The sequence below is a fragment of the Protopterus annectens genome, chromosome 5.part0, assembly GCF_019279795.1.
Source record: "Protopterus annectens isolate FY-2018-M chromosome 5.part0, PAN1.0, whole genome shotgun sequence".
Taxonomy (NCBI): domain Eukaryota; kingdom Metazoa; phylum Chordata; order Ceratodontiformes; family Protopteridae; genus Protopterus; species Protopterus annectens.
The window spans coordinates 1,183,509,401-1,183,537,098 of record NC_056735.1 but is presented as its reverse complement, the minus strand read 5'-3'; the positions used below and the strand labels follow the sequence as shown (position 1 = coordinate 1,183,537,098).

Below are 27,698 nucleotides of genomic sequence, written 5' to 3'. Positions count from 1 at the left end.
AAGGCAAGACTCTATCTGCCATTGGTGTCCATTTTTCTACCCCTACTCGGCCCTATCCCAAGCGTCTTAAGGGTGGAAAAATGTGGTTCCAAAAAGCACAGGGAGCCTTTCAGGACACACGTGGAGAAACCCCCTCTAAAGGCAGAGGAGGGGGTTATAATGGAAGACACTGCCCGCACGGCAGGGGGGGTCAGCAACAGCAGGGTGACAGAGGCCAGTTCTCTGGTCAGCCCTACCAGCACTCCTGAAAGGAGACCTGGCTGTCCGGCTCTGGAGGAGGTAGTCGGGGGTCGCTTATCTTTGTTCCCAGAAGCCTGGCTAAATATAACGTCCGATACCTGGGTACAAAGCATCATTTCCAAAGGGTATTTCATACCGTTCTCTTCCCCTCCCACTCCTGTAAACAGAATCCCGGATGTTCCACCCAGTCTCAGGGAACAAGCAACCATAGAGGTCTGCAAGTTGTTAGAAAAAAAAGAGTCATCCAGCCAGTCCCAGCAGACCAAGTTGGATTCGGAACTTACTCAAGATTCTTTTTGGTTCCAAAGAAAACAGGGGACTGGAGACCTATCTTGGACCTTAGCAGACTCAACCAATTTGTAAAAAAAGAGAAGTTCCAGATGGTCACGCTTCAGGCCATTCTTCCCTTTCTAGGGAAAGGCGATTGGATGTGCTCCATCGATCTCAAGGACGCGTACTACCACATAAAGATGGACAGATGCTCCAGAGATCACCTGCGTTTCTGGCTGGGAGCCAATCACTACCAGTTTTGAGCCCTGCCCTTTGCTCTCACTACAGCCCTCAGAGTGGTCACCAAATGCATGGCAGTGGTCAATGCTCACCTGAGGCGTCTAGGATTCCAGGTGTTTCCATATCTAGATGATTGGCTCCTCACCGCTACCACCAGGCATCAATTGATTCAGGCAACACAATCTACTCGGACACTCTGCCACCACTTAGGTATTACAGTCAACTTCGAAACGTCTGCCTTGTCGCCATCGCAGTATACCGTCTTTATAGGAGCAGAGTTAGATATCTCAACCACCACTCTACGTCTTCCAGTCAAAAGGGTCTCACTTCTTCGCCAACACGTCAACTCATTGGTATCAAAGAACAGAGCTACAGCTGCAGAGGTCTTGAAGGTACTAGGTTTGATGGTGGCAGCAATTCTAGACATTCCACTCGCAAGGATGCATATGCGAATTCTTCAATGGCTCCTGTTTGCTGAGTGGTCTTACCAGAAGTTACCAATGAACCATATGATTCTCATCACAAATTCTTGCAAGAGAGACCTTCGGTGATGGTTGACGTCTCTTCATGTCACAATAGGAAGATCCTTTGTGCCCCCCATAGCCACTGTGACCACGGACACTTCCCTGATAAGGTGGGGGAGAGACATTTTCAGGAACTCCCCAAGGCACATGGATGGATCAAGAGTCACATCTGCATATCAGTGTTCTGGAGTTGAGAGCAGTACTTCTGGCGTTGCACTACTTCTAGGACTCTCTTTCTCTAGGGACAATTGCAATTCAGACAGACAACATGTCAGTGGTCTGGTACTTGAACAAACAGGGCGGAACCAAGTCTTACCCCCTTTGTCGAGAAGCCCTCGGGGTGTGGCAATGGGCTGTGTTATCCCAGCGTTTTCTGTTAGCAACGCACATCCTGGGGAAATCCAATGTGATAGTGGACAAGCTGAGCAAGGGCGATCCTGTTGCCTCACGAGTGGTCTCTCAATGAACACATTGCAGACTTGATTTTCCGCAAATGGGGCCAGCCTTGCTGCGACCTCTTTGCCAGTCACATCAATATCAAATGCAGAAGCTACTTTGCCCTGATACCACCTCCGGGACATCCCCCGAGAGATGCACTTGTACACGATTGGCCTCCGGGTCTCCTATATGCATTCCCACCTATTCCATTGATACCCAGGTTTTTACAGAAAGCAAAATCGCTGGGAAGGACTGTTATCCTCATAGCCCCCCATTGGCCTCAACAGATTTGGTTCCCTTTCTTTTACCATCATCTGCTGGAGGATCCATGGATCCTGGACCCAGTTCCAGACCTCCTGACACACCCGTCAGGGGACCTCCGTCCTTCATTGCAGTCTCTAAAGCTGACAGCTTGGCTGATCCACTTCCCCAAATAGCCAAGCTTCATTCACTCTCAGATGACACAAGACAAATTCTGTTGTCTTCTCATTAGCCATCCACCAGAAAAGTATAACGCAGTAAGTGGAAAAGGTTCTCAGTTTGGGCCAGTATACAAAAAATTGACCGAGCTCTTCTGTCGTCCATTTTAGAGTTTTTGACAACGATTTTTAAGGAAGGAGCAGCAGCTGCCACAGTTCGGGTTCAATTGGCGCCATATCAAATTTCCACCTTGGATTCAATGGGTTAAATGTTATGGCCCATAAGTTATCTAAGGTTTTTCTTAAAGGTGTTTTTCACATGAGACGTCCTGTCAAAATCCCTTATTCTCTCTGGAATTTGAATTTTACACTGTCTCAAATAATTCTTTCCCCCTTTGAACCAGCATCACCTTGTGATCTCAAATTTTTGTCCTGGAAAACTATTTTTCTAGTGGCCATTACTTCTGCCCACAGAGTGTCAGAACTTCAAGCATTATCTATCAGACCTCCTTACATGATTTTCCATGCTGATAGAGTATCTCACAGAACAAACCCCTCCTTTTTGCCTAAAGTCTGTTCCGAGTCCAGTAGCAATCCGGTCATTGAGTTGCCAGTCTTTTTTCCCAACCATTCCAATACATGCTGCACAAACCTGACGTACATAGACAGCTCAGATTTTATCTTGATAGAACTAAGGATATTAGAAAATCAGATCAACTCTTCGTATCCTTTTCGGAGGCCAGAAAAGGTAGACCAGTGGCTAAGACAACCCTTTCAAAATGGTTAACGGATTGTATCTCATTTGTTCATGCAAATTCTAACATACCTTTGCCACACAAAGCAAAGGCTCATTCAACCAGAGCCATTTCTACGTCTTCTGCTTTTCAAGTTAAATTGCCCCTTGACAACATTTGTGCTGCAGCCACTTGGTCTAAGCCTCATACCTTTATCACTCATTACAAAGTAGATAAGGCTTTCAGGGACAGGTTTCTTTTGGTTCCACGGTCCTGAAAAATGTACTTCCGTGAGCCACCCAGGATTGCGGGTTCTAGGGACGCTACCCATCAGTGAGAATAAACGGCGAGATTTAACAACTTCACATAAAGAAGTTATGTACTCACCATAACATTCCATGTGAGTTGTTTATCTCGCCTTTATTCTCATGTCCCTCCCTCCATCCTCCTCCTGGCTGACAGTTGACCTAGAGGCTAGTATCATCCTGGTTGTTCAATATTTCTTCTTCCTTCTTGGGGAGTGCTACCCTTACAGGGGCATATATACACGCAGCAAACAAGATCTGAGGTAATTCCAGCAGCGCATCATGGGATAAGGGGCTTGGCCTTGAGCTACTGGGAAACCTTGAGCTTTGCTATAGGCCGTGTCAGAGCCGAGGATCGGCTCCGGAACCCATCAGTGAGAATAAAGGCGAGATAAACAACTCACATGGAACGTTATGGTGAGTACATAACTTCTTTTTTTGCACATTTATCAAGACCAAATGACATTCTTATATCATTTGAAAAAGTTTTGACAACTTGCAGTTATGTTTCAATTCTTCATCTGATGAGCTATACAGTTTTAAATCATCAACAAAGAGAAGATGAGAAGTCTTTACACATTTTGTTTTCTAGGAGCCAAATTATTGCCATGGCCTAAGCTGTTAAGTAGACAGCTTAATGGGTTAAGGGCAAGGCAGAATAGCAGCGGTGACAGAGTCACCCTGGAATATCCCCCTTTGAATTTTTATCCCTGGGATAATAAATTGTCCTTTATCATGGCTTAATTGCAACCTGGTCTGCCACTGTTTCATGGTCACTGTAATGTAATTGATCAGTGTAGGGTGTAGCTTATACATTTTTAAGCACTCTTTTATCCATGAATCTGGGATACTATCAAATGCTTTTTTGTAGTCAATCCATGCTACTCTTAGATCTTCCCCTTTTTACAGTTCGCTGTGACTTTAACAACAAATGATCCTTTGTTCCATAAGACTTGGTTTTATTGCCATTTTGTTTTACTGCCATAATTGAGTTTTCTTCTAAATGACTGTAAAGTGTCAGCATCAATTCCTATATGTAGTTTATACATTGTTGGAAGGCAAGTTATTGGCCTATATTTTTAGGATAGCTTGCAGGTTCACTCTTAAGTAGGAGCATTGTTTTTCCTGTCAGCCAGGTTGGTGTGTATTTGGGGTGCACATATACATAATTCTTACTTGTGGCTAAATTTTTGTGCAAAGATGTTAATCCTTTTAGCCAAAAGTTAGGTACTGCATTCGGGCCTGGGGTTTTCCAATTAGAGGCTTTTCTTAACTTTGTTTCAATCTCTCTGGCTTTTACTTCATACCATTTCATATCGTGTACCTTTAAACTTCTTCGTCTTTCTTTTACTAATTCTATCCATTTAACATCTTTGTTATATTCCACAGGATCTTCATAGATACTTCTCCAAAATGTATCAATTTTTTTGGCAGACTTTCAGTTTCTTTTACCTTGTTTCCCAGTTCTCTATAAAACTTTTTTGGGTCATCAATAAATTGCTTGTTTTGTACTTTTCCTTTATATTTTTCTGTGCATTTTCACCTGTGCTGAGATTTATAGTTTATTTGCGATAGTGCATGATAGATCCTGATCTGTTTTAATACTGCGCATTGCTTTTACCAAGTCTATATTTCTTATTATTTATGTTGATCTGTTCCTTCTTTTATATTCCTGTAACAGAGACACTTCTTATCTTAACTGTTTTATAGTTTTCTCTATTTGATACTTCCATGATGGTGTTCAGTTTCTGCCCTTCCTTTCCCTCACTGTTCTGTGTTCTTGTGGTAGAACTTTATCAGTTATTAATTTAGCTACACAGTAGTAATATCCTGTTTACTTCTATATCACATGGATCTCTATGGACAGTCTTAATTACTGTGTTCTTTGTTTTATCAAACTTGTGACTTTTTCAGTTTTATTGACCTTCTGTAGTCTATTTCTTTCATTGATCTTCGTATGTATGTCTGTTACATCAAGCAACTTCTCTTAACTCATTTTTTCCATTTCCTGTGGGCATTCTATAGAAAGTTTATAGCGTCTTCCTGTGGCACATTCTCTTCAATTTCATCCTGTGACATCTGTTGCTCTGTCTTATGGGAACTCACTGGCCTATCACTCCTCAATATTGACTGCATCAAAGTTTCCACGTATTCCTGTTCCTTCCCTTGCTATCCAGCTTTCCTGTGGAAGGCTCCAGAATATCTTCATATGGCACCTAACCAGTTGCTTTGCATTCCAGTGGTTTCCCCTTAATTTGGATATCCATTGCTCTATCATGTTGTGATGCTTTCTGAATTACATTTCCTACACTGAATCCTTCACTTTGCAGGTACTCCATAACCTCAGTTTCTGTTTCTTTAACTTCTACATGACTAATCTTCTTTTCTGCTTTTCATGTGTCTTATTTTTTGTATTGTAAAGTTTTCCATGTCCAGATTCCTTTGCCTGTATGTCTCTAGAAATATCTTTGGTGCTGCTCTTTTTGTATTGGTTAGTTTTGCTTTCTCCTTTGCATAAATATTACACCATATTACATTTCTCTTTCTTTCCCATGTCCATATTTCTTCTTCAGATGTCTCAAGATCTTCCTGATTCTCCTTACTTTAGGGACTCAGTCCATCATGCTGTGATGTAACCTGTGTTAGATGTTCTACACCAAATCCTTCACTTCGCAGGCACTCCATATTTTCAACTTCATTTTTTTTTTAACTTCTACTTTACTAATCTCCTTTTCGACATTCACTGTTTGTGATGTGCTTTATTGTGAATTTTTCCATATCTGGATGTCTTTGCTTGTATTTATCTTCGAACATTTTTGGGGCTGCCTTCTTTATATTGATTAATTTGGCTTTCTCCTTTGCATAAATATTGCACCATATCAAATCTATTTCTTTCCCATGTCCATATTTCTTTTTTATACTTTTCAAAAATCTCTAGGTTTTGTTGTTTATATTTTCACACTTCCTCAGCTGCTTCTTTTTCCAAACAGCTCAAAGTTTCTTGATCTCTGTACTGTTTTTCACAAATCTGTTTTTATTAAAGAATACACTTTTTTATTCAAAGCTACTGACAGTTTTTCTTGTGGAAGTATTTTTCTTTCCTCTAAAATCGTTTTGTATATCTTGTCGGAAATTCTGGGGTTTTTGCATAATAATGACAATTTTTTTATTCAAAGCTTCTGACAGTTTTTCTTGTGGAAGTATTTTTCTTTCCTCTAATTTCTCTCTCAATCGTTTTGTATATCTTGTCGGAAATTCTGGGGTTTTTGCATAATAGTGACAATACATCATTTCTTTCTTGTCCTTAATAGTCCACCTTATCGTCTTTATGGCTCTTCTTTGGTCTATCGTTTTTTTGTGGACTACAACTTCCTTCTACAACGGGGGGGGGGGACATCATCTCCTGGGCCTGGCCCCATTGTAGGAATGTTTCCTTGTAGTCTACCCATATAGCTAAAGCTATTACAGCAGTGATGAAATGATGAACATAGTGTAGTCGTGTTAAGTAAATTTACCATAACAGTAGTTGTTCGAATGAACACTGCACTGCGGCAGTAGCCACTCTGTCCATCTATCCATCCCCTCCCACCATCCCCCTTAGTTTCTTTTTTTTTTTTTTATAGCCAGGGTATGGACTTTGATTTTTGCTTTACTGACATTGACCTCTTTTAGTTGGCAAGGAAGTACTAAAGGTTTTGGAACCCAGACTGTTGATTTTCTTGAGCTCTATTGAAGCTGTCAACGGTTTTGGCACATGGAAGGTGCCCTTAAGCTCTGGAAGCTGGCCAGCTGTTATATCCTATGCAGGTTATAATCTGTATAGCAAAGGCTGCTGCAGCATTGATCATTTGAACTTGTGGGCTCTTGAAGTAAGTTTACTTACACAACTGTGCCTTCTCTCACCTAAGCCAAGCCACTTTATCTCAATTTCTGAAAAGAGAAATTGATACCTGGAACTTCTGTCCATCTGATGTCATTTTCATTCATTCCTCAACTGATGGGTTTGAGATCCAACCTTGGATTTGGTTTGGCCTTTTAACTAGATTCACAAATCCAACTCTTGAGCTCCTCCCTTACCCATAATGCCCACTAACCTAGTATACCTCAGCTCTCATTTGCTGCCATATTGCTCAGATGTGGATCTCCTCCTCTCGAGCTTTTGGGCGATTTTTCTTTGTTTATATGGTTAAGTTTTCTCCTTTTAAAGTACATATAACTTTCTTTCATTCTCTCTCTTACTTTCTGACTATTTTTTTTTGTTTTTTGTCGGGCATTGCATCTTCTATCCTTTTATTGTTTGGGGACTCTATAAAGTACCATTGTTGGTTCTTTTGTTTCCTTTCCTATCCTCTAGAGGGTATTTCTTTGAACCATTGTTGGTACTTTCTGTCCTGTAATTTTTTATGTAAAATCTTTTGCTATAGCAAATTGAAACATCCTCCTCCTGTCTTTAACCTTCTTTAACCTACTTAACATGGCAGATAAACCAACTGGTTTTAAAAAAATGCACTTCCAATGGGCATAAGATTTCCAGTTCTGATGCCCACAAGGAATGAGTCTGCTGTTTGGGCACTGCCCATTTAGTAACTGATTGTACCATTTGTGCTGGTTTCAATTCCAGGGCTCTTAGTGATCAGAGAAATAAGCTAGTATTAAAAGGTAGTCTTCTTTTTCTTCTCTAGCTGCCGGAGCACAAACCCCGTCCAAGAGGAGGGGATGTCTGAATCGGCCCCAAAGTATAAGGACCCTAAGTAGAGGTCTCCAGACCGTTTTATCACATCTGCTCCGTCCTCTGAGCTCCCTGAGAAAATTTTGTAAAAGTCAGATCCCACACCCTCGGATCTTACTTCCTTGAATCCTAGATCACCTCGAATCCAGTCACCATGGTTCTTGCCAGAACCGCTCTCTCCTCAGCTCCACTTGTCTCTACTAGCGCCTCCAGGAGCTTGTCTGAAGCAGAGGTGGATAAGGATGATAAGAAAGTTCCTCAGAGCTCAGATCCTGATGAAGGTAATCCCATCTCCATCACCAGTCAGACCCATAAGCCTGCCCTTCACTGATCCTGTACTCTTATCTCCTTATCCGATCCATCCTGTGGTGTCAGAGCCTGTTGATCTGAGGTCTTTGAGGGTGTCCTTCCTCGCTGGATCTGAAGACAGGTTGTTCTTCAACACTGACCATGTTCTTGAGTCATCTGGCTCCAGTGCTGCCAGCTTTTGCTTCTCCTAGATCCTCTGCCTTTGAAGTAGTTGAGAGGGCTTTCTCTCTTCCTAGAGAAAGGACATTCTTGCCTTCTCTGGATCCTATTTTCTGTTCCACCATCTGGTATGAGTTCTGAGCCTTTCATCTCTATCCCACTGGGACAATGTGCCCAAACAAGCCTCCAGTCAGTCCCTCAGGACTCCCCGGTCATTTCCAATACATTACCAGACCATTCCATTGATGAGGTCCCTAGGAAGAGGACATGTAAAAGGAAAAACTTAATTTCCCCCAAGAATCTCTCACTAAGGACACTGACTTCAAAGAGGGGGAAGGGTCCCCCCTATCTCCACCTGTGGATGTCTCCTTTGGAGAAATACCGGAAGTTCTAAAGCAAAAAGGTGGGGGGCCTTCCAACCCCCTTTCCCAGGAGGAGTTGATGTTCCTGGAGGCTTTCGGTTCTGGGCCAGCTACATCTTGAATGATCCCTTTGGCTGATGAACTTCTAGATCTTGCCTCAAGCCTTGCATGGAAGGAGCTGAATACTGTGGAACCAATCCTGGATACATTTTTAGTCCCTCCCCCATTGCCAAAGAGACAGAGCACACTGGAGCAAGAGGGTCTCACTAGATGCCATGGTTGTGGCAGCAGCCACCAAGAAAGAGTTTGCAGAGTAGCACTTGTCTGTCTGTCTGTCCCCTAACAGGGAGTTTAAGGCTTTGGGCAGATTTGGAAAGCATGTCTATGCCTCATGACCTTTGCCCTGTTGTCACTGAATTATGTGGCACACTTTACAAGGTTGCAAAGAGATTTAACAAAGGAGCTCTCCAAATCTCTTTTTGGGTCCATGTCTCCGGAGGACCAGAAGTGTTATTGCATTCATCTCTTCAAACACGACTAGTCTTGCAAGTCAATGGCAGCAGAGATAACTCTCATAAAGTTGGCCAGATTTCATATGTGGATTGCACAGTGGACTCTGTTCAGTGGTCTGTTCTTCAACATCCCTTTTACACTCCAGTCAGGATTATACAAGTTTGCAAGAAACACCTTCTTTAGTGGATTTAATAAAAAACAAAGGGTAACTCGGAACCACAGTTATAGTAAACATTGATAAAGTGATGGTAAAAACACAGACTACATTAAAAATCTTGTAAAACGCAGGTCAGAAATCAAGACTTTCACTTATTAGGCTTCTTTGGGCTAAGATGTGTAACAGTAATCATGTGTGCACAGCACTAGGTTCATAGGTGTTTACTATGCTAATGACCATAGGGGCCTTTTAACCCTAGCCATTCATCCCAGATCTCTGACAAGTACTGATACCCTTGATAAATGTAAGCAGGGCTTGGGAGATGCAACATTTGCAAACTAGGGCCTGGGAGATGAACCATTTGCAGGTTGTCTCTGTCCATTAGAGACATAGGTGCCACACCAGGGATGAATTTCCTGTTATTTATTTATTTTTTTTAATTTATTTTACATTTGTTGACCGGGCTAGTCTAGCTGGATATATTTCCATTTTCAGTAGAGGCCCGGGGAGAAAAGCTCCAAACATTAATAGTTAGATCATTACTTAAAATACAGCAACAGGATGGTAAACATAGTTGAAACATCGTAAATGAAAGTAGTTCACATAAGTATACAAAAATCAGTAATAATAATAAAAAAGTGATCAAAAAGATATTTACACTAGTATAGAAATCATTAAGAATGGTGAGATGAATTCTATTACACAATAAAAGTGACATGGTGTTGTTATGTACTAGGTTGTACTAACAATAAGCAGGATGAAACTACGAAATTGCTTCATTGTGGTCAGCAGTTAAGTTCTTCATCATAGAAATTAAGAAATATGTGTGAAAAATTGGTAGGGTGTAGAAGTAACATTAGTAGAGGAAAAGGTTAGTCAGGTTTACAACATGGACATAACCAGTGAGTTTTAAAGTATGTTTTTAGTCTTTGTTTAAAGAGAGGCAAAGAAAGTGTTGTTAGTTCATTGGGAAGGAGGTTCCAGTCTTTTCCCACTGTGTTAGAAAACAGGGAATCTCCAGCCAAGTTATTAGTTTTGGTTATACTAGCTAGAAGCTTGTTAGAGGAGCGCAGTGAGTTTAGGTTTTTATAAGGGATTATGAGATTGGATAGAATGGGAGTGCTAGTAGGTTGATAAAATATCTTGTGGGTCATGGTTAGTTGGGAGATTTTCAGATGGTTTTGAAGTTCAAGCCAGCCAAGCTGCTTTAGATTTAGACAGTGGTGAGTTCGAAAGGGGTTACCAGTGGCAAATCTGGCGAAGCTGTTATAGGCATGCTGTAGTTTGACAAAGTTATTCTTTTTGAGGTTGGTGTATATGGGAGAGGCATAAAGAAGAGTGGAAATTAAATGGGAATGAGCAATTTTGGTTTTAGCTGTTGGAGTTAAGAAAGTTTTGATTCAATATAAGGAGCCAATTTTCCTGTTGACATTTTTAATGGTGTTATTTATGTGACTATCAAATGTAAGGTTGTTATCAATGGTAATTCCTAACAGTTTAGTTGTAGAGTCAGGGTGTATGATTGTGCTATTATTGGAAATGACAGAGAAATCAGTTGGGGTAGACTTATTAGAGGGTGTAAAGAGAAGGAGCTTGTTTTTTTTCGCATTAAGAAGGAGACAAGGCTGTTTCCCATCCAATTGTCCATTGACTAGGTAAGGGCATGTGACCTCAGTGCACTTGTTTTTTGCAAATGTCGTAAATAAGGTTTTAAACTAAAATAGTCATTTAAGCTAGGTAGTGAATTAACATTAAATCTTAAGATCCATTTTGCTTCCTCTAATTCTGTTAAGTCTTTTATATTCCCACCATGTAAAGGCTTATTCACAGTCCATGATATCAAAAATTTAAAAACATGCATATCACAAATATGTCTACATAAAGCATTAATGTTAGTTCTCCTTTTAATCCCAGAAATATGATTTGCTATCCTTTCCTTTAATTTTCTGTTCGTTATTCCGACATAAAATACTGGACAGTGTGAACATCTAGCCATGTAGACCACATTTGTGGTATTACAGTTTCCATAACAGTTCACCAGAAAGTCTGTACCTAGAACTGGATGTAAGAAAGATTTACAAGCATCAGTGTACGAGCAATAAATACAATTGTTAACATATGTTCCTTTTCTTGAGCTCATAATGTGATATTATGATTGTGAATAAGCCTTTACGTGGTGGGAATATAAAAAACTTGACAGAATTGGAGGAAGCAGAATGGATCTTCCGATTTAATGCTAATTTACCACCCAGCTTAAATAACTATTTTAGTTTAAAACCTTATTTATGACATTTGTGAAAACAAGTGCATTGAGGTCACATGACCTTACATAGTTCTGTATAAATGTGCACATGATTACCATTGCATATCTTAGCCTGAAGAAGCCTAATAAGTGAAAGTCTTGATTTTTGACTTGTGTTTTACAAGATTTTTAATAAAGCCTTTGTGTTTTGCCATCACTTTATCAGTATTTACTACAAGCGTGGTTCCGAGTTACCCTTTGTTTTTTATTGGGTTTGTTGTTTTAGGATTCTTGGGTTTACTGCAGGCAGCATTTGGCTCCTTTGTGATTTACATCTGTATTTGTTGCGGTGCTAACATGGCTAATGTTACACTACTACCTTCTGTGAGTGACATTCCACCCAGGAAGTTGCTGTCTGAGCATGAACTTTTTGATGTTTACACTAATCCTTTATTCGTTGACATTTGGTACAATGGTGAACTTAATGCAAGGTCATGCCTCTTTTCAAAGTTATAAAACTAAGCTCGAACTATTTAAAAACAAAGTCAGACTGTTCAAAAGGTTGCAGTGGAAAGATTAAGTTTTAACGCTTACTTGCAAAAGAGAATTGTACCAAGAGGATTACGAATTTTAAAGTCTCCTACGTATGGTGATTAACTATTTGGACCTTCTAAGGCATTGGCAGCTTTTTAAATCTCAGCTGCTCTTTTAATTATATGGAGCTAATGAACACCTTTTTCAAACTCTTCAAAATAGATTTAAGTGAAGAGGTGGAAGGGCTATATATGGAAGTCATGCAAGATATAGAATAGAATATCTATGCAAACTTGTTTTATGAAACAATTGATAAAAGCAGAAATGAATGTGTGATATGAATGATTTTAATACCAGACAAGCATTTGTGTGGTGTAAAAAAGATCATGATACTAAACAACTTCGACCATGCAACCTTTTCAACCAATCATACAGAGCCAATTGGCACAACGCCCTCCAACAGCAGTGAAATAGGCAAAAGTCTTTATTTTTTTACTTGTACAAGATGATTTTTAATAAGGCCTTTGTATTTTTACCATCATTTTACCAGTGTTTACTATGACCGTGGTTCCAAGTTACCCTTTGGTTTTTATTGTTTTTTTGTTTTAGGATTCTTGGAGTTGCTGCATGCAGTATTTGACTCCTTTTTCTTTAGTGGATTTGTTCAAATGAAGTTTCTCAAGGCCATCCATTTGCTTTACCTTTGCTGGTAGTCACAGCAACCATGGATGCATCATATCTGGGGTGGAGGGAATGACAGTCCAAGGTACGTAGTCCCCTCAAGAGGCCAGTTCGTATGTTAGTATCTTGGAGATGCGAGCTTTCCTCCTAGCATTGCATATCTTTTAAGATGCTCTCCCCTCCGGGACAATTACAATTCATTCAGACAATATCTATGGTGTGATACACCAGCAGACAAGGGTGAATCGGGTATAATCCTGTTATTCATGAGACAGTGAAAGTGTGGCAGTGGGTGATCTCTTCCAGTCACTTTCTGATTGTAACGCACATACTGAGAAAAGGCAGTGTGCTTGCAGACAAACTAAGCAGGTCCATTCTGATGCCTCATGAGTGGTCTCTGTGTCAAAGTGCCAGAGAGAATTTTGTGTCAGTGGATGGAGCCATGCTGTGATCTCTTCACTACTACCACCCACAACAAGAAGTGCAGCAGGTTCTTCGCCCTGATCCCCCCGCTGGGGTAGTCACCCAGAGATGCTCTGTCACATTTGGCCCTCCAGCCTTTTCTATGCTTATCCCCCGACACTTCTAATCTCCTAATTCCTATTAAGCTTACCAGTTGAAGAGCAGAGTTATCCTCATTGCAACTTTTTCGCCTCATCAAATTTGTTTTCCCTTCCTGTGGCCCCATCTTCTATATCCACCCTGGATACTGGACCCCAATCCAGATCTCCTGTCTCTTCTGACATGGATAGCTCATTCAGACATAACAGGCCTCAAGTTAACCGCATGATTTCTATACTTCCAGTGGTGGCTAAACAGCCTGTGCTTTCTTCCCTGGTCTGACATATTATCTTGTCCTCTCAAAAGGTATCTACTAGGAAGATTTACAGAGATAATTGGAAGAAATGTTCTATTTGGCCCTCCAGAGAGATTTGGATCCTTTCTCCGCCCCAACCTCTGCAGTCCTTAATTTTTTAGCATCCCTCTTCAAGGAGGAGACTAGTTTCTCTACTATCAAAGCCAAGCTGGTTGCCATTTCTAATTTTCATTCCAGGGAAAATAATGCTTCCTTGGCTTCTTCTAAGTTATGCAAAACCTTTCTGAAAGGCACCTTTTTACTTAGCCCCCCCCCCCCCCCCCAGTCAAGGACTCTACTCCTCCATGGCATTTAACTGTCTTATTTCAAAGTTTGACTCAAAGTCCATTTGAACCTTCAGCCAACTCAGACCTAACATTTTTGTCCTAGAAAACCTTTTTCCTATTTTTCCTAGTTGCCATTACATCAGTTAAACAAATATCTGAACTCCAGGCCCTTTCTCGCAAGCCTCCATACTTGATCTTTCATAAGCATGGGGTGTCCTTGCGTACTAACCCATCCTTTTTTACCTAAGGTAGCTTCTGAGTCTAACATTAATCAGGTTAATCTCTTGTTTTTTTCCCAGAATTTTCCAGTCAAGGTGAAGACATACTGCATCTTTTGAATGTGCACAGGCAATTTCATTTTTACCTTTATTGAACCAAAGATTTCAGAAAGTCTGACCAGTTATTTTTCATTGGCATGGGTGCCAAGAAGTTAACCACTTCTGTTTTTAGGAGCCCAAAGTCAGCTTTGGAGAAATTTTTCAGGGTGGTCACCTTAGCAGGGGGTGTGGGTGAGAAGGATATTTCCATGGTGATCAGTTTGTCGTCAGATTTAACCAGGGAGGAGTTGACTATAGGTGTGGAGCAGCAGTCTCCCATGTTGGTGATAACCAGGTCGAGGATGTTGCTTCCTCTAGTGGGTGTCAGAATGAGCTGGTCCAAGGCACTGGAATTGATAAATTCCAGGAAACGTTGGTCCTGTACATTGGTACTAGAATAGTTTTCCCATTTGATAGAAGGGTAGTTAAAGTTGCCCAGTATGAGAGAATTGGGCTGAACCTTGACAGGTTCCAGGGTGCTTAGGAAGTCGGAGTGAGAGTCAAGGGACACTGTTGCAATTCTGTAGCAGGCTATGACTTGCATCGCCGTCTTGCCCAGTGTTAATTGTACCTGAAGTATTTCAGATGCATTATGCTGAACTACCAGTCTGGAGGTGTGTGTATCCTTTATGAATATGGGGACACCACCACCTTTGGAGCTTCCGGTCATATTCTGGGGGCGAAAGGTATGGAGTGAGTTGTAGCCTGGGAGTGCAGGGGTGCTTTCTGCCTCTTTAAACCAGGTCTCCATTAAAGCACAGATGTTGACATTCTCCTTTTTGAGGAGAGCTTCGAACAAGTGCATCTTTAGATTTAGACTTCTATCAGTGATCAGCATGATCCTCAGATTGCATTTGTTTGTAGAAGTTACGGTGGAATTTTGGTCTTTGGAACACTGCCTAAAAAAGGCACTATAGGGGGTAGCAAGACCCTTGGCCAGTAGCCGGAATCCCAGGGGTGACAAATGCAGGCCGTCTCTGGCAAAGCATCAAGGTCTGTCGATCATGTCATCCCAGGCAGACAGATACTGGATCCCCTTAGAATGACACCAGAAACTTAGCCAGTTGTTGAAGTCGGTTATTTTCTGCTTGTACTGTGGTATAATTCTGGGTGACAGTAGAATACTGCCCAGGGCTAGGGTCATACCTGCCTGGGTCACATAATCCAAGAGTTCCATCACATTAAGCTAGACATTTGAAGCAAGATGACCATTTTTTCTTTCCTCTGCACCTAGTAGTTTGAGTAAAAAAAAAAAAAAAAGAGAGAGATTAAATTGACATTGTTTGGTGGCTTGTTGACTGTATAACCTTCTGTTATGCTTCTAGTAACATGCCTTTGCCATTCAAGCCTAAAGCACACTCTGCAAGCTGTAGCAACTTTTATTACCTTTTTTTAAAAATTTATCTCTGGATGACACATGCTGCAGCATTACGGCCTTACTTGCACACCTTTGTTAAACACTCCCAAGTTGGTTATCATGCCTAGATAAATGTCAAACTTTGATGTTACCATCTTTAGGGACATTTTGTTAAGAAACTACCCTATCCTGTTCTGCTGGGAACTCTGTATAGACTAGTACCATGGTGCAGCCTACATCAACTTGTATGTAAAATTATGTATAATTGATGTTCTTCATTAGATCACTGTTGCAGCAGCTTAAGCTCTGTGGGACGTACTGTGAGAAGGAATGGACATCTGGCCATTTTCCAAAGCTTTGAGGAATCTTCCACACCCCTAACTGCTGTAGAGCTCATGGAGAACAGTATAAAGACAGGGTGCGTAAATTTAGGTACTTTCTTGTCATCAAAGAATGCTCAGTGCTTTGACTTTGAGACATGAATGTCAGCTAGAGCTTCGCAAAGTTGGGTAGGTTAGCACCCTTTAGGAAACGATTTGTGATTTTTTTCTGTGAAAAAAGTTTTTTCTGTCAGGATTTTTTTTTTTTTTTTTTTTTTTAACAACTGTCAGGGTGGTTGACAGGTTCCTGTTTTACTTACTATTCAAGGGGAAAACTGCAAGTCTAATGCTCCACTAACCTCTTGTCATTCACCTTTTTCAGTACAGTGATGGACCAGTGCCACTACTTCTCAGATGTTACCTCTGCAGTCCATAAGAACGAGAAGTTGTTCAGGAGGCTTTGGTCTTGACTCTGGCTACCTCTTTGCCTCAGCCATTGATGAGCGATTCTGCCTTGAGTTGCTCACTGAGGGCCAGGCATGTCTTCTGCAGCTGTTCGGTTGTCCTCTCCAGGCAAGGGAGAACCACTCTTGCAAGCTTTGGAGAAGGGAGCAGAGGTTCTGCCTTTGTGGATGCACTCTTAGGAGCTTGATTCCCTGGGAAAGGACTGTACTTGAGGTTTGTCTTTTGTTTGGGACTCCCAAGGAAAGGAAGCATAAACTTAGTCATTTTTCTTTCTCTTCTGTATCCCCTTCAGCTAACACAGACAGAGAAGTAAACCATTCAATATGTAGTCTAGTAAACTTCACATACCAACAGAAGATGCCTAACAAATCTAAAAATGTTTTCTCATGTCACACACCTGAATCATGTGACTCGACTTTTGCCTGCATCCTCATAGTAAAGCCTAAACTACAGCAGTGCACACCATATCTTCATGCATCAGAAAAATCTCTGCAGTTTTTTTTTTTTTTTTTTTAAATAAGAGTGAAAGAGCCTAACATTTTAGAATTCTGACATTTACTGTCTTTTTTTTTTTCTCCTTACTTTTGGTTTCATGCTGTTTAGATTCAGGCTTGAAATCTTTACCATAGCTGAAACAGTGTCTCCAATACCACCCACTCAATAAGAACACTGAAAGAAGAATAAACTTAGTTTCCTGCACTGGTTTTCAAACAAAACTGTACATGAACCTTTTAATAAGCCCTACAGATGCACACAAGTATAAAAAAAATATTGCTGAATACATTTTTGTACAAATCAAGTTCTGTATAAACAATTTGTAAATATGTATTTAAATTTCTTGCATTAATACAGATGTGAGCAAAATGTCAGCAGCAGAGAAGTGCCTATTGATGAAGTACACTTTTTCCTTAGTTTGTAATGTAAGCTGTTAACTTTGCATCATCAGTATTAGAGTTTTAATTTTGTATTATGTCTGTCTTTTGACTTTGACAAGTGTTCATAAAAATTAGTTCATTCTTTATTTTTTCATTACAAACTGTGTGTTGCACTTCTCTTATCCTTGCAAATTATGAATTTGATGTGGTGTCAGAAGTAGTGTAGACCAAATCTGAGTGATGTATACCTGTTAAATTCTTGTGGATCTTTTCAGCAAATCTCTCTAACCAGCTAGTTAAACTTCTGTGGCATCTAGGTTTATATTACGGATTTCATAGTAAAGCAGTGTGTACAAACAGTTCACTGACCTGCATTTTCCAAGATAATTATCTAATTATGTGTATTTTTATAGGAAGCAATGAAGGGACCAAATATATTCATAATCCTCAAGGCCTGTTTGCACTTCCCTTTGGAAGAACAGCGAAACCAGCACACATTGCAAAAGTAAAAATGAAATTTCGCTTTTTGGGCAAGTTACTGGCTAAGGCCATCATGGATTTTAGACTGGTAAGAAGTTAATGCTCCTATGTGCATTCCTTGTCTTCTGGTGTCCTTCATACTGATACTTTAAATGAGACTTTGCTTCAGACAGCCATTCCTGTTTTGTTGTAAGTTAAGTAAATGAAGATCACTTTTGCTTCTGTATAGTAGATGAAATAAAATATGCACTTCTAGTAGTATGGTTGATGTGCACTTTCCACAGTCTTCATTTTATTTTAATAGTTAGCCATCGTTTCTTCAAGATAAGGTGTTTCAGTGCACTTGGCTTGTAGACTTTTTGACTGGTTGTCAGGAGTCTGGTCACTTCCATTGCAATTTGTGTGTGTTGTAGTCCATAAAGTGCATACCGCTACACTTTGTAAGTTGTTTTGGTTATGATGAGACTTTATCAGCCCTAAGATTTTTTAATGTTGCAGTTACTTTTCTTTTCTGATAAAGTTGTAGCTAAAGATTTCCTGCACCAAGTCAAAGCATGTTTCTAGCTGTTTGGCTTGTGTATTTCATTTTTTCCTTCACTTTTTACTGGGAAGCTGTCTTGGCCATATCTTCTGTTTGGTCAACTCAAAACCTGAATGCAATGCCACAGGGTGGTTAAAGGGTGGACTTGGCATGATGTGTGCAGCAGCAGTTTTAGCCACTTAACTGTCAGCCACAGTGGAAGCACTAGTCTGAACTTGTAGTGGCTGCTTCATGCTGTGTTGTTTCAGGAAGGCTGCAGCATTCCATGCGTACTAAGAAATGCATTTTCCCACACTGAGAAAGAGGAGGTAAAGAAATCCCACCACATGTTACACTTGAGTAAAACACGGATTTTATGTCCTTTACATTCCTTGGTCACTGAGTATTTGGTCCTTCCCCTAATTGATGCATACGCTTTTAGACATAAGTCCTTTTTTGAATCTTATGTATGGAAATGTAGATGGCAATGGTTATCAAAAAATCTTTTTTAATAGAAAGTTGTTTGCCTTTTGACTGCATTATCTTGTAGAAATGCCCACTTACTAGGTTTCTGTTAATTATAGCCTACTTGTAGCAATAATGCATAGTCTTTTTGTTTCCACATATGCTTGTAACATTGGCGTTATGGTTGTCATTTGTTGTCTAAGTTTTGGTCACCATAGTTCTTCAGAAACTTTTTAGTAATCTTTAATGCAATGTCATTTGGCAGATTTTCATTCTTTGACTATCCTAGCAAGTGGCATTTTTGACAAAGTTAGTGCCAACTATTTAATGTCAGGATTGACACTGACTAAATAAATTCCTGAACATGGCAAACAGACATCCACCTTTCTTAATTACTTCTGACCATCACATTTTGAATTTCACTAGGAAAACAGAGTTCATTATGGTAATCCAATGACGTTCTTCGTGTTTCACTGTTGCAGTCATCACACTTGGGTTGTCCTGCCAGGGGTAGCCCTCAGTCGGCCCAAATACCAGAGGCTTAGTATTTCTGCGTCGGTTGCTGTCGCTTCAGGACTAACGTCAGGTCGACTGTGGTATAAAAACAGGCAGCTGAACGCCATTACATCAGTCTTTCTTGCCGAGGAGCCCGAAGCAGAAGCAGTTCACACGAGTGCAGGTCAGCCGATACCTGAGTTTTTGTTTCTGAAATTGAATCTTCTTGAAGTCTTCTAAAGCGAAGTACCCCATTGGGGATCCTTTTTTCTTGCTCTAACCGATGTCAGAAAAAGTTAACAATTGTCTCGCCTGTGGAAAGCAAATACCACACTGAGATTTCCATTCTTACTGCGTCACCTGTTTAGGCCCAGACCACGACGTACCTCGCTGTCAGTTTTGTGCTTTGTTCAATGCCCGAACTATTCATCGTCGAGTCCTTATTATAGCTAAATACTTTCGTTCTCTATCTCCGTATTCCGAAATGGCTTTGGTAAGCCATCTGACTACCGATCTTCCAAAAAATGTAAGGATAAAGACAGAGACAGACGCACAGGTCCAAAACTGCCGACAACGCTTCTGTTAAGCTAGTCACCAGTTCACTGGTACTCAGTGAGGCGCTTTTGCAGCCCCTGATGCCTGCTTCGATGGATTCGCAGGCCACTACCGAGACCTGTTCGGAGTCCGGTGTGCTACGAGACTCTTCCTTGACTACGGAACCTGCACATGTCTCTACCTAGGATTGGTCCGGAGCCGCTGTGCAGGCACCGGATTTTGAGGAAGTTCTTCGCACTACCGATATTCGACACAAACTGATAACTTCTTTCGCATCTTCAGTTCTTTCCAAAACTACAGAGTTTCTAAGGCCAAGAGTATGAGCTACGCCTAAAAAAACTGATGACCCAAACTCAAGCGCCTGCTTCCTTGCCACATTCACAGATGCTTAAAATGGCAGAAGACCTGATCATGTTGATTAGGGGAAGCCAGCCTTCCCCTGCTAAAAGAAAGGATAGACTTGTCCCCAGCAACTTTATCTGACCAAGAGTCCGACGACTCTTAGGTTTCTGATGAAGACATGCCCTTATCTGCCTATGAGGATTCAGATGCAGAGGAAATCCAGTCCTTCTGCCTCCCCTCCAGAAGATTTTTCTTTTGGTGAAGCCCTACATACTTTGGGAGAGCATTTCCATTAGGAATGCCAGGATTATCCACAGTCCAAAAAGAGACTCAGGGAATTTTTAGAGTTACCACAGCACAGACCCCCTTAGCCATCCCTCCTGTTCTGGATGTTGTGGATGATGTCTTTATGGAGTCCAGTCTAACGCCTGATACTTTACCCCCTGCTCCCAGGAAACGTGACGGGTACTACAGAGTATTTGACTCACACAAATTTCTTTTCAAAAATCCTACTGCTGACCCAGAGGTCATCGCCCAAGGACCTAAAGGAATAAAAGTAACTACAGCTAAGAATCCAATCCCCTCGGATGGGGATTCCCGAGCTTTAGTCAGATGGGGTAAAAAAAGTATACACCTCTGCAATTCTTGCCATTACAGCATTAAATTGTCAGTTCCACATGTGAATTACCAGCAGCATACTATGGAACTTATTAAGCAAAAATTATCTACCTTCCCTGATTGTGCAGAAAATAAAGAATTACAGGAGCTTATGCACTCTGCAAGCCAAGTCAGCAAGCATACCCTGCAGCGTGGGTTTGACACCCTAGAAAAATCCTGCAAGGTAGCAGTCATAGGTTAGACCATGGCAAATCAAAATTATTGGACGCACCTCTGAACAATGATAATCTGTTTGGCACTAAAGCAGAAGAGGTTTTAAAAAGATGGAAGAAAAAGCTAAGTCTATGCAGACAGTCAAAGATTTTTTGTAGGTGCAGCCTCCAAGATTCAGTAGGCATTGCCCCTCAAAACATTGGTCCTTTCGAGCCCCATCAAGGCCACCTCAAACTAGACCTAGGGGAAACAGACCCCCCCCCAGACTACAGTCTCAGGGTATGCAGAGATCTAAGCAATGGAGTACCTCCACTTCTAAAACAGGGAGTGCTAAGCAACCCCCTTATGGAAATAATTCACAATGACTTCTCAACTCCTCACCTCTGCCCAATTGCTCGTGGCCCTAGGAGGAAAACCTGCCCTCCATGCAAAAAACTGGACCCACATCACCAACAATCGATGGGTTCTCAACATAGTATCCCAGGGGTACAGATTTTATTTCCACATGCTGCCAATTCCAAAAGGGTTCCCAGACCTTCCTCCAAACCAGTGGGCAGAGGCACAAAACCAAATTCAGTCCCTGCTGTCCATAAGGGCAATTCAGCCTGTTCCTGCAGAACAGATAGGCCAAGGTTTTTATTCCAGACTTTTCCTGGTATCGAGAAAAGAAGGCATCTGGTGCCCATTCTTAGCTCCAGCCATTCTAAACACCTTCCTGGTGGTACCAAAATGCTTACCCTACAGCAGCTTCTCCCTATGCTATCCAAAGATGCCTGGTTAGCCACCCTAGACCTAAAGGAGGCCTATCTGCACATCCCATTCAGGGACTCCTGCAGGAAATATCTACGTTTCAGGGCAGGATCTGTCCATTATCAGTTTTCTGCACTTCCCTTTGAATTATCCGCTGCTCCCAGAGTTTTGATAAAAAGTCTGGCTCCAGCCATTGCCTATTGCAGACAGAAATATTCAGATTTACCCCTACTTGGACGATTGCCTGATTCAGGCAGACAGGAAAAGCTGTTGCAGCACCTGACATTTGTAAAGGACCTTCTAACCTCCCTGGGGTACACTGTCAATGAAAAGAAATCCAAACTAGTCCCCAGTCAAAAAATTGTATTCCTTGGAGCAAGCTTCTTAGACACAGCATCCCAGATGGCATCCCTTACTCCAGAAAAACAAGCCTGTTTGACAGGCTACTTCTCTCAAATGGCCACCAGAACCCAGTTATCCGCAAGGAAAATCCTGCAAGCTGTAAGGTTCACGGCCTCCTGCATTTTACTAATTCCATATGCCAAACTGCATATGAGGAAACTTCAGTAGTACTTAAAAATTCTTTGGTGCCAACATTCTCAGGACCTGGAAACTATCATACCTATGATACCTTGTCTAAGGAAAGAGTTCCTTTGGTGGGCAGCAGCATGCAACCACAACAAGGGGCTTCCCTTTACTCAACCCCACGCTGCCCAGACCCTAACCACAGATGCAGCAGGCTATCTCTGGGGTGCACATCTGGACGGCAGGTGCATTCAGGGCCACTGGAGCCCAAATCAAATTCATCTGCACATCAGCCAAAAAGAGATGCTAGCTGTTCAGCATGCTCTGATAGCTTTCAGATCCATACTCTCTCCAGGGCCCCTACTAATCAAAACCGACACTACAGTGAATGTGGTACATCAACAAGCAGGGGGTAACCCACTCTGCAGGCTAGCCATGACCTTTTGGAACATGGCCTCAGCCATGCATATTCACCTGCAAGCTCAATTCCTGCCAGGTAAGCAAAACTTTCTGGCAGACAACTTGAGCAGAAATCTCCTAGACCCACACAAGTGGCAATTAAACCACAGCACCTTCAGCCTTGTGACCCAGAAATGGGGTGCCCCGAAGGTGGACCCATTTGCCTCCCCCTACAACGACCAACTCAGCAAATTTTGCACCAGGGAACCTCAAAGCAAGGCCTGGAAAGTGGATGCCCTATCCCTCCAGTGGGCAAACCTCTCAATGTGTGCATTTCCCCCTCTACCTCTTCATACAAGAGTATTACTGAAGGTAAGGTAAGAAAGACCAAGGGCAATCCTGATTGCCCCAGACTGGCCACGCCATCACTGGTACCCACTTTTGCGCAGTCTGTCACCGTTGCCTCCATGGCACCTCCCTCAGATCCCAACTGTCCTGACTCAGCAGGAGGGACAGTTCTTGTATCCGCAATTGCAGACCCAGAACCTTGCAGTCTGGCTTATTCCTTGACTTCTCCTCCAGTGGCCAGCCTAAGCAAGCAGGTACTGGATGTCATACATGAAGCCAGATGGACTGAGTACTAGAAAATCCTATGCTGACAAGTGGAAAAGGTATTGTTCCTGGACCCAGACTAAAGGAGCGGATCCAGCTCAGCCCTCCTTACCTCTCATCCTGAATTACCTAGCAGACCGACTCCACAGGGGCCTATCCTTCTCTTCCATTAAGATCCATGCCTCTGCCACCTGTCTTCTCACACCCTCTCATCAGGCAGTCCCTGAGTTGGGCTAAAAACTTAATGCCACCAAGAAGAGCCCCTACCCCTGCTTGGGACCTTAACTTTGTGTTGGAAAAGCTCACACTACCCCCTCCCCCTTTGAGCCTGCAGCGTCAGCAGAGTTAAAATTCCTCTCTTGGAAAACAGCCTTGCTTCTGCCCATCACTTCAGCTAGAAGAGTGTCTGAGCTACAAGCACTTATGGCTGTGGAACCCTTCATTTTTCATACTGACAGGGTCTCCCTCAGGACTAACCCAACTTTCATGCCTAAAGTGGTGTCCAGTGTGGCTCTCAACCAATCTATCCATTTGCCCACCTTTTTTTCCTAATCCCCAAAATAAGGGGGAAAGGATCCTGCACTCTTTTTAGATGTGCACAGACAGCTCAGATTCTACCTTGATAGGACTAAGCCCTTTAGGAAATCTGACCAGTTAAAAGTCAGCTTTGCACCAGGGCAGAGGGCAAGGCCGTATCAAAACAAACCATCTCCAAATGGATAGCACACTGTATCCATTTGTGTTACAAACACCATGGGAAACCACCCCCTCTGGGGGTCAGAACACATTTCACTAGGGCAACTTTAACCTCTACAGCCTTTGTCAGAGGAGTCCCTACCAGGGACATTCTGGAAGCTGCAACTTGGAGTTCTGTTCATACCTTCACCAAGCATTACCACCTGCCTATCTTTTCTAAATCAAGGGCGGGCTTTGCAGCCGCAGTCCTGCAGGGCATACTAGCCAACCCCACCTCTTCTTGACTGCCTCCACCCATTCTTCAGCTTTGGGAATCAACCCAAGTGTGATGACTGCAACAGTGAAACACGAAGAACATAGTACAGTTGTGTACACTTACCATAAATGTAGATGTTCGAGTGTATTCACTGTTGCAGTCCCACCCTCCAGCCCCCTTGTATCTCTCTCTCTCTTCCTCACAGGGCTATTGGTATTTACTTTTTACTGGTGGGGTTTTTTTCCACCATAACTTAGCTCCCTGTTTGGGGGCTCCTGACATTTGGGGCAAGAAAAACTGATGTAATGGTGTTGGCTGCCTGATGTTCGTCGTGTTTCACTGTTGCAGTCATTACATATGGGTAATCTGCTGGCAGGTTGCCCTCAGTCAGCCTGAATATCAAAGTCTTGGGTCCTGCATCGGTTGCTGTCTCCTCTTCCATGATGTCAGGTCGTCAGGGGTATAAAACATGCAGCCAACGCAATTTTCTTCAGTCTTTCTTGCCGCGCGGTGCCCGAAGCAGAAGCAGTTCGCAAGTGCTGGTCGGCTGACTCCTGAAATTTTCGCATTCGAGTTTCAGAACCGAAGTCTTCAATTAAAGCTAAGTACCCCGTTGGAGAAACTTTTTCTTGCTCCTTACCGATGTCAGTAAAAGTTAATAATTGCATTACTTGTGGGAAGCAAATACCTCATAAGGATTTTCATTTGTACTGTATTCCTTGCTTAGGCCCAGATCATAACTTGCCTTGCTGTCGGTTTTGTGCTAGATTTAACCAATGCACTATTAAGCGTTGGTATATCTTTGCTTCAAAATATTTTGGATCCAGATTTAATTACCCTGAAATGTTGTCGGATAGCAATCCGACTACCGGAGTTCACAAAAAATGCAAAGAAAAGGACAGAGACAGACCGTTGAGGTCCAAAACCGATGACAAAGCTTCTCCTAAGCCAGTCGCCGGTACTCAATGAGGTGCTTTCGCAGCCTCTGATACCCACTACTTTTGAGTCACAGGCCTCTACCGAGACCCATGCGGAGTCTGGTGTGCTGCGAGATTCTCAGAGTATTGAACCCTCGGTGTCTCTCCCTTTGATGGGTCCAGAGCCACTGAGCAGGCACTGGCTTCTGAGGGTGTTTTCAGGCCTCAGCATTTCTATATAAAACTGACGCCAGCCTCAAAAATAAAAACAACTTCTAAGTCTAAAAAAATGACCCATGAGCCATTGGCTCAGGCTCCTATGCCTAAAAGACAGATGATCAAAATGGCTGAAGACTTAATTACCTTGATCAGGGGTTCCCAACCCCCCCACACACCGCTTAGAGGCCGAGGCAAGACACTGATTATGAATCTTCAGATCAGGTTTCTATTTCTTCTGATCAGGAATTTTCTATACCACCCTATGAGGATTCAGATGCTGAAGAATCCATTCCATCTGCATCTCCTCCTGAGGATTATTCTTTTGGAGAAACCTTGCATACTCTAAGGGAACATTTTTATTGGGAGAGTCAGGATTTCTCCGAATCAAAAAAGAGGCTTAGGGATTTCCTTCTTCTTCAGCATAGGCCTTTGGCTATACCTCCTGTATTAGACATTGTTGATGTGTTTGCGGAATCAAGCATGGCTCCTGATTCCCTACCTCCAGCTACTAGTAAGCCAGGCAGATATTACAGGGTTCCTGACTCCCACAAATTTTTATTCAAAAATCCTGCTGCTGACCCTGAAACTATCTCACAGGGTCCCAAAGGTGTAAAGGCCTCAACAGCCAAGAATCCTACCCCCTCTGATAGAGATTCCAGGGTGCTGGATAGATGGGGAAAGAAGGTTTATACGTCTGCAACCTTGGCAATTAGGGCTTTAAACTGCCAGTTTCATATGCTTAAATATCAACAGCATGTTATGGGCTTATTGAAACAGAAAATGAAGTTGATTTCTGATTGTGTGGAAAATAAAGAATTACAGGAATTATTGCATGCAGCAGATCAAGTTATAAAGCATACTTTGCAATGTGGTTTTGATTCCTTGGAGGCCTCTTGCAGGGCCACAGTTACTGGATCTCTGATTAGAAGGCATGCCTGGCTTCCCAAGGAGCAAAATCTGCCCGATCATGTTAAAGCTAAATTGTTGGATGCACCTTTACAGCATGATACTGGTAATAAGGCAGAAGAGGTTTTAAAGAAAATGGAAGACAAAGCTAAATCTATGCAAACTGTAAAAGATTTCTTACAAGTGCAGCCACCCAGATTCAGTAGACACTGGCCTACTAAAAATTGGTCCTTTCCTGTGTCCAACAAAGCCTCACAAGGCAAATCCAAGCACTCAAAAGGCTCCTAGATACCGATCGCAGGGTTCTTACAGGTCAAAGAAATGGGGTGCCCGTACCTCCAAATCTGGAGGAAACAAAGCACAACCCTACAGTAAGCAGTCTTAATGACTTCACTCTACCATCACCAAGCACTTATCTGTTGGGAGCCCCCTTGGGGGGAAAATTAGCACTTCTTGGTCAAAATTGGCAGTTAATAACCCAGGACAAGTGGGTATTAAACATAGTATCCCAGGGGTACAGTTTTCATTTCCATACTTTGCCAATTCCAAACGGTTGGCCAGATCTGCCACAAAATCAGTGGGCAGAGGCTCAGAAACAAGTTACGTCCCTCATGGATATGGGGGCTGTTCAATCAGTACCAGAACAGGAAAAAGGACAAGGTTTTTATTCAAGACTGTTCCTGGTACCCAGAAAAGACAATGCCTGGCGTCCAGTACTGGACGTATCGATTTTGAACACATTCTTGGACATTCTAAAATTCAAAATGCTGACTTTTACAGCAGCTACTGCCCATGCTGGGCAAAAACGCTTGGTTAGTGTCTCGACTTGAGGCATATCTGCATATCCCAATAAGGGAATCGTGATGAAGATACCTCCGCTTCAAGGCAGGTTTTATGCATTACCAATTCTCTGCACTGCATTTTGGCTTGTCTACTGCGCCCAGGATCTTTACAAAGTGCCTGGCCACCAGTAATTGCATTTTGCAGACAACCATACAAATCTATCCTTACTTGGACGACTGTCTCATTCAAGCAGAAAACAAGGACATTCTTCTACAACATCTGGCGTTTGTAAAAAGGCTTCTAGCATGCCTAGGGTACACAATAAACGAAAAGAAATCACAACTGGTACCCTCTCAAATAATTACATTCCTGGGTGCAAGCTTGAATACAACTGCTCAGATGGCTTACCTTACGCCAGACAAAACAAATGCAATTGACAACATACTTAAGACAAATGGCAACAAAAACCCAGTTATCTGCAAGACAGATTCTGCAGGCTTTGGGGTTCATGGCATCCTGCATTCTACTTATTCCATATGCGAGACTGCATATGAGGAAACTTCAATGGTATCCAAAAAGCTTAGAGTCAGCATTGTCACAGCCTGGAAACAATG

General features: G+C 42.1%; 1 protein-coding gene across 2 annotated transcripts in view; it reads left to right on the top strand.

Moving 5' to 3' along the window:
• The window catches only part of TRIP12 (thyroid hormone receptor interactor 12), a 3,849,287-nt gene that overhangs the window by 3,562,206 nt on the left and 259,383 nt on the right, over positions 1-27,698 (top strand). For both annotated transcript variants that reach the window (XM_044071052.1, XM_044071053.1), the window contains one exon: positions 17,747-17,901. In XM_044071052.1, the coding sequence (XP_043926987.1) occupies positions 17,747-17,901 (155 nt within the window). The remainder of the gene's footprint in view (positions 1-17,746; positions 17,902-27,698) is intronic.